The sequence below is a fragment of the Staurois parvus genome, unplaced genomic scaffold, assembly GCF_062004578.1.
Source record: "Staurois parvus isolate SC_StPar_1 unplaced genomic scaffold, SC_StPar_1.0 ptg000224l, whole genome shotgun sequence".
Classification (NCBI taxonomy): Eukaryota; Metazoa; Chordata; class Amphibia; order Anura; family Ranidae; genus Staurois; species Staurois parvus.
This window is the reverse complement of record NW_028318020.1, coordinates 644210-661746: the sequence shown is the minus strand read 5'-3', so window position 1 is coordinate 661746 and position 17537 is coordinate 644210. Positions and strand designations below refer to the sequence as shown.

The 17537-nt window shown below is 44.9% G+C and overlaps 1 protein-coding gene across 1 annotated transcript in view; it reads left to right on the top strand.

Moving 5' to 3' along the window:
* The window catches only part of LOC149460603 (uncharacterized), a 133919-nt gene that overhangs the window by 39115 nt on the left and 77267 nt on the right, over positions 1–17537 (top strand). The window contains exon 10 of the mRNA XM_089679454.1: positions 4322–4403. Coding sequence (XP_089535580.1) covers positions 4322–4403 — 82 coding nt within the window. The remainder of the gene's footprint in view (positions 1–4321; positions 4404–17537) is intronic.

The following is a 17537-nucleotide window of genomic DNA, read 5'->3' as shown; positions in this document are numbered from 1 at the left end:
TGTGACCTGCTGTGATTGGTCACAGAAGGTCACATGGTATCGGCAACGGGGGCCGATACTCAGATCTGTCATCGGCCGTGTCCGAGGTACACGGCCGGTGACAGATCGCACCGCTGCGCGGCTCTGCGAGTGTGTAAACTGCACATGTTCGGGAGGACGCCACATGGCGTCCACCCGGAAATCTAGAACGTTTTCCCAGCTTCCATTCGGCTATTGTCCGGGAGGGAAGTGGTTAATAATCCCGCTTATAGCTCTCTATTGTATGGAATAGGTTGTTATGAAAGGACAGATCTGTGAAGTTGGTGTTTCATTGTGTCAATCAGCATTTGGTCCCTATCAGGACCAGCCACAGTTTTGAGAGTATTATCCAGCGTATTTACACTGTAACCTTTTTCTACAAATCTATCTTTAAGGACTTTAGCCTGAGAATGGTAATCATCAATATTTGTGCAATTTCTACGAATTCTAGTGTTCTGGCCCTTGGGAATATTTTGTAACCACATCGGGTGGTGGCAACTATCCATAGGAATATAACTATTCCGGTCTGTTTTTTTTAAAACTATTTCATCGTGACATTACCATTTATGTTCATTGTAGTAAGGTCTAAAATGTTCATTTCTGATTTGCTGTAGGAATATGTTAGATTAATGTTCAGGATATTATTATTTAAGGTGCTAAAGAAATTCGTTAAGGATTGATCATCTCCATTCCAAAAAAGAAGGATGTCATCTATATACCTTTTGTATAGTAAAAGTTCCGGCCAATCACGAGCATCAATCAGGTCTTCCTCCCAGGAAGCCATAAACAGATTAGCCAAGCTAGGGGCAAATGTGGCCCCCATGGCCACGCCTTTAATCTGTAGATAATATTCCTTATTGAACCAAAAATAATTATTTTGCATTGCAAGCTCTAAAAGGTTTTTAAATGAATTCTCTTTGCACTAAGTGTAAGGTGCTGCAGTGTGAAAGAAAGAAATCGTCTACTTCCATGCCGTCCTTATGACTGATGTTGGAATATAGAGACGTCACATCAGAAGTGACCAATAATGTGTCTGGTGATAGAGTGACATCTCTCCCTACATTAAGGACTTGTTTTGTTCTCGGAGATATGATGGTGTCTGTGTAACTAGTGTCTGTGTCTCGGAGATATGATGGTGTCTGTGTAACTAGTGTCTGTGTCTCGGAGATATGATGGTGTCTGTGTAACTAGTGTCTGTGTCTCGGAGATATGATGGTGTCTGTGTAACTAGTGTCTGTGTCTCGGAGATATGATGGTGTCTGTGTAACTAGTGTCTGTGTCTCGGAGATATGATGGTGTCTGTGTAACTAGTGTCTGTGTCTCGGAGATATGATGGTGTCTGTGTAACTAGTGTCTGTGTCTCGGAGATATGATGGTGTCTGTGTAACTAGTGTCTGTGTCTCGGAGATATGATGGTGTCTGTGTAACTAGTGTCTGTGTCTCGGAGATATGATGGTGTCTGTGTAACTAGTGTCTGTGTCTCGGAGATATGATGGTGTCTGTGTAACTAGTGTCTGTGTTTCGGAGATATGATGGTGTCTGTGTAACTAGTGTCTGTGTCTCGGAGATATGATGGTGTCTGTGTAACTAGTGTCTGTGTCTCGGAGATATGATGGTGTCTGTGTAACTAGTGTCTGTAGGTAATAATCAATATACTCTCCTACTTTACAACACAGCGACCCTATACCACCAACGATCGTCTACCTGGTGCTGTAATAGGGTCCTTGTGAATTTTAGGTAGTAGATAAAACATGGGTAGTTTAGGGGCTACTGGACATAAAAAGGCTTTTTCTTTTTTATTTAAAATCTTATTGTCAAAACCAGTTTTGATAATCTGTTTCAAAGTACGTTTAACCACATGCCGCCCAGCCACTGTATAAATATGGCGGCAGGGCGGCACGACTGGGCAAAAGCACGTTTTAAAACGTGTGTTTTGTAAACAGGTAGGGGGCGCGCGCGAGGCGTGCCACCGCCCTACCTGTCCCGCCGATCACAGCTGTGGATGTCAGTCGCCGGGTCACAGCCGATCGTTACCAGCTATGTCCTGGCGATCATCGCTGACAGAGAGCAGGGCTGCAGTAGCTGTGCTTTCTGTCAGTTCCCTGACAGCTCCAGGACATGCTGATCGGGACAGAAGAGTTTCTCTCTCCCGATCAGTGGTGTTCCCTGCAGTACACACCCCGCCCCCTAGTAAAACACTCCCCCTCACACAGTTAACCCTTCCCTGAATAATAAACTTAACCCCTTCCTCCCCAGTGCCATTAGTACATTGTCAGTGTTTTTTTTTTTTTGCACTGATCACTGTATTGGTGTCACTGGGGATGTCAGTGACCCCATGTCAGTACCCCCCAATGTCAGAATGTCCGCCGCAGTCCTGCCATAAGTCGCTGATCGCCGCCATTATTAGTATATAAAAAAAAAACAAAAATCCCAGTATCTTTCCTGCCATTTGTAAACGCTATAACTTTAACGTAAATCAATTAATTTACACGTATTGGGTTTTTTTTTAGCAAAGACATGTCGCAGAATGCATTTTGGCAGAAATTTATGACTAAATTTGATTTTTAAATTCTTTTTTACTGGACATGTTTTATAGCAAAAAGTCCAAAATATTGTTTTTTTTTCCTTAAAATTGTCAGCCTTTTTTTTATAGCGCAAAAAATAAAAACCGCACAGGCGATCAAATACCACCGAAAGAAAGCTCAATTTGTGGGGAAAAAAAGGATGTAAATTTCATTTATGTACCGTATTGCATGACCGCGCAATTGTCCGTTAAACTAGCGCAGCGCTGTATGGCAACAAAATGGAGTAAATTGCAGTATCTCTCTCATAGTTTGTAGACTCTATAACTTCCACACAAAGCAATCAATATACACTTATTGGAATTTTTTTACCAAAAACATGGAGCAGAATACATTTTGACCTAAATTTATAACCAACTTCGAGTTTACTATATATTTTTTATAGCTGAAAGTAAAAAATACTGTTTTTCTTTAAAATGTTTGGCTTTTTTTGTTTATAGTGTAAAAAATAAAAAGCGCACAGGTGATCAAATACCACCAAAAGAAAGCTCTATTTGTGTGAAAAAAAGGACGTAAATTTTGTTTGGGTGCAGCATTGCATGACCGCGCAATTATCAGTTGAATTAGTACAGTGCCGAGAAGCAAAAAGAGGCGTGGTCATTAAGGGGGGTAAATCCTCAGGAGGGCGAGGGGTTAAAAGCTGGGAGAGGGTCTTCTGGGAGGAGAGAGTAAGTAGTTGTAGCATTTAAAATATTGTAACCTTCTGGAATGTAGTCACTTTTATTAAGGATCACCCCCCCTCCACCCTTATCAGCCGGTCTAATGACCAAATCCTTCTTCTGGAGGAGGGACTTCATGGCTTTGATGATGCCGGCACCACCATGTGGCTGCTTAATGGGTATATTTACCAAATCTGTCAGGACTTTCTCTTTATAGAGATTGATAAAAGAGTGATTGTGGGGGGGTTGTAGGTGGATATTGTGGTGGGGGGTTGTAGGTGGATATTGTGGTGGGGGGGTTGTAGGTGGATATTGTGGTGGGGGGGTTGTAGGTGGATATTGTGGTGGGGGGTTGTAGGTGGATATTGCGGTGGGGGGGTTGTAGGTGGATATTGCGGTGGGGGGGTTGTAGGTGGATATTGCGGTGGGGGGGTTGTAGGTGGATATTGCGGTGGGGGGGTTGTAGGTGGATATTGTGGTGGGGGGGGTTGTAGGTGGATGCGTTGCGGAGATTTCAATGTACAAAGTGACTAGAGGAAACTTCGGTAGGAATTGGATTCTTGGCAAAATGCCTTTTGAGAGATAATTGTCTGGTAAACTCCCGTATATCAATGTAAGTTGTAATTTGTGACGTTTCCTGGCTGGGGATATTTTACACCTTTGTCCAATAAGTGTAATTCCTCCTTGGTAACTTCATTCTCACTCAAATTAATAATGTCCTTGTCTACTAGAGTCTCCTTTTTGTTGTTGTGTCTGTTGCAGCGTCTGCCCCCTCTCTTTCCCCTGTAGTGTCGCTCCTTTTTCGGACCCTTCCTTCCCCTAAAAAACACTGTTGTGTATTAGAGTTGTAATTATACTGAGTCCTCCCCAGGAGTGGAAGGAGGTGCCCTATGGGCTTGATACTGAGGTCTATTAGGTGGGCCTCTCCTATGATGGTTGGAATAGGATTGTGGTCCCCTTCGTTCATTATTTGGGAAGGTGGGTATTGGGTGTGAGGAGAATGGTATGATGGGGATCCAGAGTAGGTATTGTCATGGTTTGGTCTAGAACCTTTGTTTTTAGATGTGGAATTTCTATTCTGTGTGGTATTTCTACCTGGATACCATCTATGGTCTCTAGTCCATTCCTTAGCAGATCCGGAGAGGTAAGTGTGCATGGATGGGGTGTAGGTCAGTCCTTACCCTAGATGAAAGCTCTCATACAGACACAATGGGACTCATGGGACTTTATAAAGAGGAACTCCAGAAAAACATATCAGTAAAGAGCTTAAAATGTTTTATTCACAATCAGTATATAAATCATAAAACCCTCCAATCAGGTGTACAAGGCCATGAAATCTCTCACAAAGTCCATCAATGGACAATTCCTGGACAACAATCACCGTGGGATAGAATTCTGAGACGTTATCTCCTGTCCATTCCGTCTCTGTGAATGGGGCTAAAACACCGATGTCATTAGGAGATTTGCTGAGCCGGGGGAATGTTCTCCATCATTACAGAGCATTTCACACTTCATGTCTTTGGTGACCTCTGATCTCCTTATGAACAGTTTCTTCCATGATGAAGATCAGCCAAGGAGTATATCTGAGGTGTATATCAGGGTGTGCTTCTTCCCCACATGAGAGCTGGGATGTCCAGAAACATTCATCTAGAAGACATTTCCCGCACTCAAGGCACTAATACACCTCCAGGGTTGTGTGGGACCCCTGATGTACAGGAAGACAGGACTTCAGTGAGGAATATTTCACTCAGGACAGGTAAGTGGCTTCTCCCCATGTGAGATCTCTGATGTTTGTAAAGATGGGACTTCTGTGAAAAACATTTCCCACACTCAGGACAGGAATATGGCTTCTCCCCAGTGTGAGATTTCTGATGCGCAGAAAGATTGCACTTTTTTGAAAAACATTTTCCACACTCAGAACAGCAATATGGCTTTTCACCTGTATGCAGTCTCTGATGTGTGTAGAGACTGGACTTCTCTGAAAAACATTTCCCACACTGAAGACAGGAATACGGTTTTTCTCCCGTGTGAGATCTCTGATGTCTGACAAGTTTAAATTTTAGTACAAAACATTTCCCACACCAAAGACAGGAATACGGTTTCTCCCCTGTATGAGTTCCTTTATGCCTATTAACACTGGACTTATCTGAAAAACATTTCCCACACTCAAGACAGGCATACGGTTTTTCCCCCATGTGGGATCTCTGATGTCTGACAAGTTCAACTTTTTGTACAAAACATTTCCCACACTCAGGACAGGAATACGGTTTCTCCCCTGTGTGAGATCTTTTATGCCTATTAAGACTGCCCTTATTTGAAAACCATTTCCCACACTCAAGACAGGCATACGGTTTTTGCCCCGTGTGGGATCTCTGATGTCTGGCAAGTTCAAATTTTTGTACAAAACATTTCCCACACTCAAAACAGAAACACAGTTTGTCCCCCGTGTGAGATCTTTTATGCCTATTAAGGCTGGATTTAGAATGGAAACATTTCCCGCACTCAGTACAGGAGAACCTCTTCCCTGTTGGAAGGCCAGCCCGGTCCCGCACAGTCTGAGGTTCCTCAGGATACGAGGAATCCGATGGTCCATCTACACTGGGTGGTGCCGGATGGACATTGGAGGGAGCCGGGTTTTCTCCTGGACTATACTGTGTGATGTCCTCATCTTCTACTTTCCAGTCTGGAGACAAAGTGAGACAATCCTCGGAGGTTTTCCTCATCTCCCGGCCATGGACTAAAATACAAAGACAAAGAGGATTACTAGACAGGAGCTGATTGGTTCCCCCAAACCAGGACTCCGCCCACATCAGGCAGCTTGGTCTCTGGGGAGCTTACAATTCCACCCTCAAGGGAACTAGGAAATGGCTCCTCTGATCTCCTACCAGGTCATTTCTTTATTCATGGACCTTAGTCAGAGAGTGAGGAAACAACCAGAACTGTCTTTTATAGGAGGGACAGTGATGAGGGGATTATAGGACGAGGGTCCCCACCCCCTCTATCACTCATCGCCATCTTCCCAACACAAGAAGTACTGCACTTCCTTATTTACTCCATGATTTAGTCATGAAGAACAGCGGGGCTGAGCCCCACCAGAGGTCAGAGAGTGAGGATGGGGGTAGAACAACCAAGATGAAGACTGGACTGATCCTGAAGACCACCATCATTTACATAGTTAGTCTTGCTGAAAAAAGTCCATCCAGTTAAACCATAGAAAAAAAAATTATAATCTTACATCCAAAGTTGATCCAGAGGAAGGCAAAAAATACCCAGCAAAGCACAATCCAATCTGCTCCTGCTAAGAAAAGATTCCTTCCTGACCCCAGAGAGGCAATCGGATATTCCCTGGATCAACTTTCCTTTTAAATGTTATATCCAGTTATATTCTGTGTATCCAAGAAAGAATCCAGGACTTTCCTACAGCAATCCCCCCCTTATGTATTATACACGGAGATCATATCCCTCCTTATGTATTATACACGGAGATCATATCCCTCCTTATGTATTATACACGGAGATCCTATCCCCCCTTATGTATTATACACGGAGATCCTATCCCCCCTTATGTATTATACACGGAGATCCTATCCCCCCTTATGTATTATACACGGAGATCCTATCCCCCCTTATGTATTATACACGGAGATCCTATCCCCCCTTATGTATTATACACGGAGATCCTATCCCCCCTTATGTATTATACACGGAGATCCTATCCCCCCTTATGTATTATACATGGAGATCATATCCCCCCTTATGTATTATACATGGAGATCATATCCCCCTTATGTATTATACATGGAGATCATATCCCCCCTTATGTATTATACATGGAGATCATATCCCCCTTATGTATTATACACGGAGATCCTATCCCCCTTATGTATTATACACGGAGATCCTATCCCCCCTTATGTATTATACACGGAGATCCTATCCCCCCTTATGTATTATACACGGAGATCCTATCCCCCCTTATGTATTATACACGGAGATCCTATCCCCCCTTATGTATTATACACGGAGATCATATCCCCCCTTATGTATTATACACGGTGATCATATCCCCCCCTTATGTATTATACATGGAGATCATATCCCCCCTTATGTATTATACATGGAGATCATATCCCCCCTTATGTATTATACATGGAGATCATATCCCCCCTTATGTATTATACATGGAGATCATATCCCCCCTTATGTATTATGCATGGAGATCATATCCCCCTTATGTATTATACATGGAGATCATATCCCCCCTTATGTATTATACATGGAGATCATATCCCCCCTTAATCTCCTCTTCTCAGTAGAGAATACATTCAGTTCCTCTAATCTTTCCTCATAGCTGAGCTCCTCCATGCCTCGTATCAGTTTGGTTGCCCTTCTCTGTACTTCCTCCAGTTCCCCAATGTTCTTTTTGTGAATTGGAGCCCAAAACTGAACTGCATATTCCAGATGAGGTCTTACTAATGATTTGTACCGGGGGGGAGGGGGGGAGGGGGGGTGTTCTCTCTCTCTCTCTGGAGTCTATACCTCTCCTAATACAAGAGAGGATTTTGCTCGCATTAGAATCCGCAGCTTTGTATTGCATGGCATTATTAAGTTTGTGATCTACTAGAACCCACATATCCTTCACCATTGACCTGCCCAGATCCTTCTCCACCATTGTACCCCCCTAGTATGTATGATGCATATTCTTAGCCCCCAAGTGCAGAACCTTACATTTATCACCATTAGCCCTCATTGGCCCCATAGCCCCCCAATTACACAGAGCATTGAGGTCGGCTTGTAAGTTGGAGACATCCTGTAAGGACGTTATTCCCGGCACAGCTTGGTGTCATCTGCAAAGACTGGAATGGGGTTTATAATCTCACACCCCATATTGTTTATATATATATTAATAAGTAAGGGTCCCCACACTGAACCCTGGGGTACCCCACTAATAACACTGAACCTTGGGGTACCCCACTAATAACACTGAACCTTGGGGTACCCCACTAATAACACTGAACCCTGGGGTACCCCACTAATAACACTGATCCCTGGGGTACCCCACTAACACTGAACCCTGGGGTACCCCACTAATAACACTGACCCTTGGGGTAACCCACTAATAACACTGAACCCTGGGGTACACCACTAATAACACTGAACCCTGGGGTACCCCACTAATAACACAGAGCCTTGGGGTACCCCACTAACACTGAACCTTGGGGTACCCCACTAACGCTGAACCTTGGGGCACCCCACTAACACAGAGCCTTGGGGTACCCCACTAATAAAACTGAACCTTGGGGTACCCCACTAATAACACTGAACCTTGGGGTACCCCACCGACACCCCCAGACCATTCAAAGGATGAATCATTAACCACTACTCATTGAATACAATCATTTAGCCAGTTTTCTATCCATTTACATTCTGATTTTTCCAGCCCATAGACTTTACCTTACACATTAGCTGTGTGTGGGGAACTGTGTCCAAGTATACCACGTCCACCGCCACCCCTCTGTCCAAGTACACCACGTCCACCGCCACCCCTCTGTCCAAGTATACCACGTCCACCGCCACCCCTCTGTCCAAGTACACCACGTCCACCGCCACCCCTCTGTCCAAGTACACCACGTCCACCGCCACCCCTCTGTCCAAGTACACCACGTCCACCGCCACCCCTCTGTCCAAGTACACCACGTCCACCGCCACCCCTCTGTCCAAGTACACCACGTCCACCGCCACCCCTCTGTCCAAGTACACCACGTCCACCGCCACCCCTCTGTCCAAGTACACCACGTCCACCGCCACCCCTCTGTCCAAGTACACCACGTCCACCGCCACCCCTCTGTCCAAGTATACCATGTCCACTGCCAAACCTCTGTCCAAGTATACCACGTACCCCCCCACACCCCTCTGTTCAAGTGTACCACGTCCACCCCTCTGTCCAAGTATACCACATCCACCGCCACCCCTCTGTCCAAGTATACTACGTCCACCACAACCACTCTGGCCAAGTATACCACATCCACCGCCACCCCTCTGGCCAAGTATACCTTGTCCACAGCCACTGCTCTGTCCAAGTATACCACGTCCACCGCCACCCTTCTGTCCAAGTATACCAAGTCCACCGCCACCCCTCTGTCCTAGTATACCACGTCCACCGCAACCCCTCTGGCAAAGTATACCTTGTCTACAGCCACTGCACTGTCCAAGTATACCACATCCACTGCATCCCCTCTGGCCAAGTATACCACATCCACAGCCACCCCTCTGTCCAAGTATACCACATCCACCCTTCTGTCCAAGTATACCACGTCCCCAGCCACCCCTCTGTCCAAGTATACCACGTCCACCCTTCTGTCCAAGTATACCACATCCCCCGCCACCCCTCTGTCCAAGTATACCACGTCCACCTCCACCCCTCTGTCCAAGTATACCACGTCCACCGCCACCCCTCTGTCCAAGTACACCACGTCCACCGCCACCCCTCTGTCCAAGTACACCACGTCCACCGCCACCCCTCTGTCCAAGTACACCACGTCCACCGCCACCCCTCTGTCCAAGTACACCACGTCCACCGCCACCCCTCTGTCCAAGTACACCATGTCCACTGCCAAACCTCTGTCCAAGTATACCACGTACCCCCCCCACACCCCTCTGTTCAAGTGTACCACGTCCACCCCTCTGTCCAAGTATACCACATCCACCGCCACCCCTCTGTCCAAGTATACTACGTCCACCACAACCACTCTGGCCAAGTATACCACATCCACCGCCACCCCTCTGGCCAAGTATACCTTGTCCACAGCCACTGCTCTGTCCAAGTATACCACGTCCACCGCCACCCTTCTGTCCAAGTATACCAAGTCCACCGCCACCCCTCTGTCCTAGTATACCACGTCCACCGCAACCCCTCTGGCAAAGTATACCTTGTCTACAGCCACTGCACTGTCCAAGTATACCACATCCACTGCATCCCCTCTGGCCAAGTATACCACATCCACAGCCACCCCTCTGTCCAAGTATACCACATCCACCCTTCTGTCCAAGTATACCACGTCCCCAGCCACCCCTCTGTCCAAGTATACCACGTCCACCCTTCTGTCCAAGTATACCACATCCCCCGCCACCCCTCTGTCCAAGTATGCCATGTCCACCTCCACCCCTCTGTCCAAGTATACCACGTCCACCGCCAACCCTCTGTCCAAGTATACCACGTCCACCGCCACCCCTCTGTCCAAGTATACTACGTTCACCACAACCACTCTGGCCAAGTATACCACGTCCACAGCCACCCCTCTGGCCAAGTATACCTAGTCCACAGCCACTGCTCTGTCCAAGTATACCACGTCCACCCTTCTGTCCAAGTATACCACGTCCACCGCCATTCTTCTGTCCAAGTATACCAAGTCCACTGCCACCCCTCTGTCTTAGTATACCACGTCCACCGCAACCCCTCTGGCCAAGTATACCACATCCACCGCCACCCCTCTGTCCAAGTATACCTTGTCCACAGCCACTGCTCTGTCCAAGTATACCACATCCACTGTCTCCCCTCTGGCCAAGTATACCACATCCACAGCCACCCCTCTGTCCAAGTATACCACGTCCACCCCTCTGTCCAAGTATACCACATCCACCGCCACCCTTCTGTCCAAGTATACCAAGTCCACCGCCACCCCTCTGTCCTAGTATACCACGTCCACCGCAACCCCTCTGGCCAAGTATACCACATCCACCGCCACCCCTCTGTCCAAGTATACCTTGTCCACAGCCACTGCTCTTTCCAAGCATACCATGTCCACCGCCACCCCTCTGTCAAAGTATACCACATCCACTGCCTCCCCTCTGGCCAAGTATACCACATCCACAGCCACCCCTCTGTCCAAGTATACCACGTCCACCCTTCTGTCCACGTATACCACGTCCACTGCCATTCTTCTGTCCAAGTATACCACGTCCACCGCCACCCTTCTGTCCAAGTATACCACGTCCACAGCCACCCTTCTGTCCAAGTATGCCACGTCCACAGCCACCCTTCTGTCCAAGTATGCCACGTCCACAGCCACCCTTCTGTCCAAGTATGCCACGTCTACCGCCACCCTTCTGTCCAAGTATACCACGTCCACCGCCACCCTTCTGTCCAAGGTTTTGTTCACCCCCTCATAAAAGAAATCAAATTTTTGTGACAACTTGTCTTTCATGAATCCATGCTGTCTGTGGCTTACTATATTTGTTTCCAGCAAGAACTCCTCTCTGTGATCTTTTATTAACTCTCCAGTATCTTCCCAACTATAGAAGTTACACTAACAGGTCTATAATTACTTGGGAAAGATTTTGTCCCCTTTATAAATATTGGCCCCACATTGGCCTTACACCAATCCAGTGGTACTATGCCAGTCATTAAAGAGTCCCTAAAAATGAGAAACAATGGCTGTGAGATGACAGAGCTGAATTCTTTAAGGCCCCGTGGGTGTCTGCCATCCGGTCCAGGGGCTTTATTCACCTTTATTCTGTCTAAATATTTCTGCATCATATCAATTGTGAGCCAATCTGGATCATCTGGGGGGTGTCAGTACCACGCCCATTATGGACAAGAGCCCCCCCCCATGTTCCTTTGTATAAACAGAGCTGAAGAAGGGATTTCATACATTGTCCTTCTCTTTGTCCCCCCCCCTCTAGCTGGTTCTGTAAAGGGCCTACATGCTGGGACCGGACCTTTCTACTATTCATATATTGGAGGAATGTTTTGGGGTCGTCCTGATATCTTTCTGTTGTTTGTTTTCAGTTTTTGCTCCTTTATTTCCTTTTTGCATATTCTGTTCTATTCTTTGTAATGTGTAAACGATGATCACGTTCCTTCATTGTTATATTTAATAAAAGCTCTTTTCTTATTATCTATCGCTTTTGTAACTTTGGCCGTAAGCCACATAGGTTGGATTTGTAGCCTTTTATACTTGTTGCCCATGGGAATATATTTTGCAGTGTGGTCACATACAGTCTTTTTGAAGAACTCCCATTTCTGTGTTGTGTTCATCGATGCCAATATTCCCTCCCAGTCTAAGTCTTGGAGAGCATCTCTCAGCCTTGGAAAATTAGCTCTTGAAATTGAGCATTTTAATTTTTCCCGTATGTGCTCGCTGTTTACAGCTAACAATAAATGAAATCATGTTATGGTCACTGCTACCCAGATGTTCTTTTATATGGACATTCATAATAAGATCTGTATGGTTGGAGATGACCAGGTCCAGCAGAGCATCATTCCTAGCTGGGGCCTCTATGAACTGGACCATAAAATTGTCCTGTAGTAGGTCTATACCTTTTTTGCTCTTTAACTGTTCCTGCAGTACCATTACTCCAGTCACTTTCCGGGTCGTTACCATCCCCCATTATTATCACTGTCCCAGCCCTTTCCATCTGTGGGAGGAGCTGAGTCTCCACCTCCTCATTAACACTGGGAGGCCTATAACAAACTCCAATGATGACCTTTGTAGTACCGCCCCCCATAATACTTCAGCCTCATCACACTCTCCATCAACTAGGTCCTCTTTCACACTCGCTCTGAGATCACTTCTCACATAGAGACAGACTCCACCACCTTTCCTATTTCCCCCGTCTCTCCGAAAGAGAACCTAGCCAGGAATATGAATGGCCCAGTCATGTGAGGAATGAAGCCAAGATTCAGCAATACCAATTCAATCCTAGTTCTCTTCATGCACCAAACCTTCCAACTCACCTATTGTGCTGGGCAGACTTCTGGCATTGGAGAACAAACACTTTCATTCACTGACACCTCATTTATTCACTGACACCTTGTTCATTCACTGACACCTTGTTCATCCAACATTGGGTTGGGGAACTTCAGAAAGTACAGAGAAGGGCAACTAAACTGATAAGAGGCATGAAGGAGATCAGCAGAACTGAATTTATTCTCTCTTAAGAAGAGGAGATTAAGGGGGATATGATCTCCATGTATAATACATAAGGGGGGGGAATGATCTCCATGTATAATACATAAGGGGGGGGGGAAATGATCTCCATGTATTATACATAAGGGGGGGGGGATATGATCTCCATGTATAATACATAAGGGGGGGGGGATATGATCTCCATGTATAATACATAAGGGGGGGGGATATGATCTCCATGTATAATACATAAGGGGGGGGGATATGATCTCCATGTATAATATATAAGGGGGGGATATGATCTCCATGTATAATATATAAGGGGGGGATATGATCTCCATGTATAATACATAAGGGGGGATATGATCTCCATGTATAATACATAAGGGGGGGGGATATGATCTCCATGTATAATACATAAGGGGGGGGATATGATCTCCATGTATAATACATAAGGGGGGGGATATGATCTCCATGTATAATACATAAGGGGGGGGATATGATCTCCATGTATAATACATAAGGGGGGGGATATGATCTCCATGTATAATACATAAGGGGGGGATATGATCTCCATGTATAATACATAAGGGGGGGATATGATCTCCATGTATAATACATAAGGGGGGATATGATCTCCATGTATAATACATAAGGGGGGATATGATCTCCATGTATAATACATAAGGGGGGATATGATCTCCATGTATAATACATAAGGGGGGATATGATCTCCATGTATAATACATAAGGGGGATAGGATCTCCATGTATAATACATAAGGGGGGTATGACCTCCATGTATAATACATAAGGGGGGATATGATCACCATGTATAATACATAAGGGGGATATGATCTCCATGTATAATACATTAGGGGGAGATATGATCTCCATGTATAATACATAAGGGGGGATATGATCTCCATGTATGATACATAAGGGGGGATATTATCTCCATGTATAATACATAAGGGGGATATGATCTCCATGTATAATACATAAGGGGGGGATTGCTGTAGGAAAGTCCTGGATTCTTTCTTGGATACACGGAATATAACATTTATAGGTAAAAGTTGATCCAGGGAATATCCGATTGCCTCTCGGGGGATCAGGAAGGAATCTTTTCCCAGCAGGTGCAAATTGGATCGTGCTTTGCTGGGGATTTGTTTTGCCTTCCTCTGGATCAACTGTGGATGTAGAATTATAATTTTTTTCCTATGATTGAACTGGATGGACTTTTGTATTTTTTCAGCCAGACTAACTATATAACTATGTTATTGACTCCTCCCTCATTATCACTTTCTGTTTAAGGGTCCAAAGTTGGAGGATGTTATCACATTATTATCACCATGTAAAGTCTGTGCTCCAATCACATCATCCGATATAAAATGTCCAGCTGGTAGGAAATGGGTGCAAAATAATGAAGGCCAATGTAATGTACAACTTATCATATAGGATATAAAAGTTAGGACTAGAGAGTATGTTTTAGTAGTTTTATTTTTTAGGATTGCTGCTATATTCATCTGGTGATCTAGCCAGTAAATCTGTTTTATAAAACGCTGTAGCAGAATGTATCAGTTCCAGGGATGAGGCAGACCACTTACCACTGACAGGGGGCTTACAATGATCAGCTTTTATTTATTCATGTAAAACTTTTAACCCAAAAGGAAAATCTGTTTGATGTAACTGCTTATGAAGTGTGAGATGGAGTTTGGCTTCAATTAGTTCCGTTTGGTAAATCTGCTAATACATCTAACACTCCCCTCCCCCCAGACTGACCATGCTGCTGTCTCCAGAGTTGGGGTGCTCTAATACAGAAGGTGTGTTACTGGCCAGATCACCAGGTGAAAACAGGGAAAAAAGCCAAAGAAAAGGAATGCAGCCGCCACATCCCATGATTGGTAAGCTGCAATATGGGACTTTTGTGGTCTAATATCCCTTTAGTTTGGTTGGTGAAATCTCATCCTATGTCCAGTGATAGCAGTGACATCTACTGGCCACAGTGAGACATCACAAGACAACCTAAACTTAGGGAGAAACCAAGTGAAGAACTATACAATCAGCCTGAGCCAAGTACAGCCCAGCCACAAACTAAACCCACATAGTACCTCTATTCAGGACAAGGGGGGCCACACTAATAAATAGTGTAAGGATCACATCAAATTGGTGTTTAGTAAATAGAGATCACTTACAGGGGTTGTAACCCTCAGACATGGAATATGAACAAAGCATATCCCTCTACAGTGTGTACTTGTCTCAGTCCAGAGCATTAAGTGCAATTTCTTTCTACTGACTCCTTCCTCTGCAATCAGCATGAATCACTTATGACAAGTCTTCCTGACACCAAGAGAAAAGGGGGTGTGAAGGGGGTGTGTCCCTTCCCACCGATCATCTCTCAAAGCTCACCTCAATGAGCTCTGAAGAGCGTGACTTCAGCTCTCTGACCCCTTTTTTCTGACTTCTCAGACAAGCTGTATAAAATTCTGGACTTTGAACAAATATACAGAAGATATTGCTACAGATAAACAGGTTCAACATATGTAGGAGGATTTGTTGTATCTCTGTGTATCACCTGAGGCCAGTCACTTCTCTGGGTATATGGAGGGATTACAACCACTTTAAATGTTTACTGTAGACAAGTTGCAGAGATCCCACACCGCTGCCTCCCATCTCCTGAGACTGCACTCAGTGACTTGGGTCTGAGACACTACAGACATATCCCTCCACCCAGCACAGCCAGCAGACCACAGAGCAAGGAACCCTGGGAGAAATGTTCTGTCAGAAATCTTGCTGGACCTGAACATGGGGGAGAAGAGCCAAATCACATGTCCCAGGAGCCTAGGTCACAACGCTGCCAGCTGAACCCCAGAATCTCCATAAATCCAGTCTAGATACATAAATTGTGTCTGCAGCACAGAGAAGGAAGATTATCCGAGAGAAATCCAGGAATACAGGACGGGGAACACAGCTCAGGAAAGTGACCAGGGGATTACAGGCTGGGTGTAAATAGAAAATAACATCTTATTACCTCCTCTGCTGCCACTTCCAACAATGTCTCCTCTCTGCTTCATACCACATGGAACTTCCTGTCTTTATTCCAGATGACTTCCTGTTTTTATTCCAGATGACTTCCTGTTTGTACCTGACATCACTTCCTGTCTGTACCTGACATCACTTCCTGTCTGTGTTCCAGAACTTCCTGTCTTGGTATAAGTGAGATCACCATCTTGTGGAGTTCAGAGGAACTGCAGCCCCAAGAAACATCTCATAATAACCATTCCTGCATTGTATCTACCTTACAGGGATACTACAGAAGTTCAAAAATAACTAAAAAAGTAAGAAAAAATAAATATGGCCCTTATGCAACAAGCGGTTTAACAAAGATATTTTATTACACATAGAGAAGTCTTAAAGACACAGAACAGAAGATAACAATAAAGGTACACATAATAAAACAGATCTTTTGGGTAAAGAAGATGTAGAAATAAGCCCTAAAGTATAAAAATATCTATCAATCCACTCATAATGAAGATGTCAGACATAAATGACAAGGATGTAATGGTCACAGAGGAATGGTGGTGGAGATCTCTCAAAGTAAGAACACTTCCTTGAATGGTTCTATAAATAAAGAATGAATCCTGGAGGGAATAAAGCTGTAAAGCAATAAATAATATATAAACTGGGCCATCCACTTCGTCCATAAAGACATTGTGATTGAAGATCTTCTAGATCACATAGAAGGAGGACTCATCCATGATTTCATACATTTGTTTGGAAGGATAGAACAATCCTCAGAAGGGAACATGTAGGATGACAGGAAAGGCTCCTGACTGGTGAGATCCTCCAAACATAATGATGACATCCATGAACTGGAGCGAGCTCGTTGGGGTGATAAAGCCAATCTGGAAACACTGTGTAGACGTTCTCCAAGAACTCAGCACACTCCAGGTGTGGAGAAAGTCTCCAGGTGGGTTTAGCCTGTCATTTATCATAGGTAGAAATGTCCACACGTGGACTTCCACAGGAACCCCCGAGACTACATATAGAACCTGTACAGTGTCCCCAGGTCTCCAGGTGGGTTTAGCCTGTCATTTATCATAGGTAGAAATGTCCACACATGGACTTCCACAGGGACCCCGAGACTACATATATAACTTGGAGGTACCTGTAACATGGAATATATAACTTGTAGTGTCCCCAGGTCTCCAGGTGGGTTTAGTCTGTAATTAATAATGCACAAATGCCCATATATATGGATTTCTACAGGGACCACCAAAACCATTCTGCATAGCTTGGATGTCACCAATATTACTAGGAGCCCATAAAGCAGATGACTATATAAATATATAAAAGTCCAATCACTGTCAT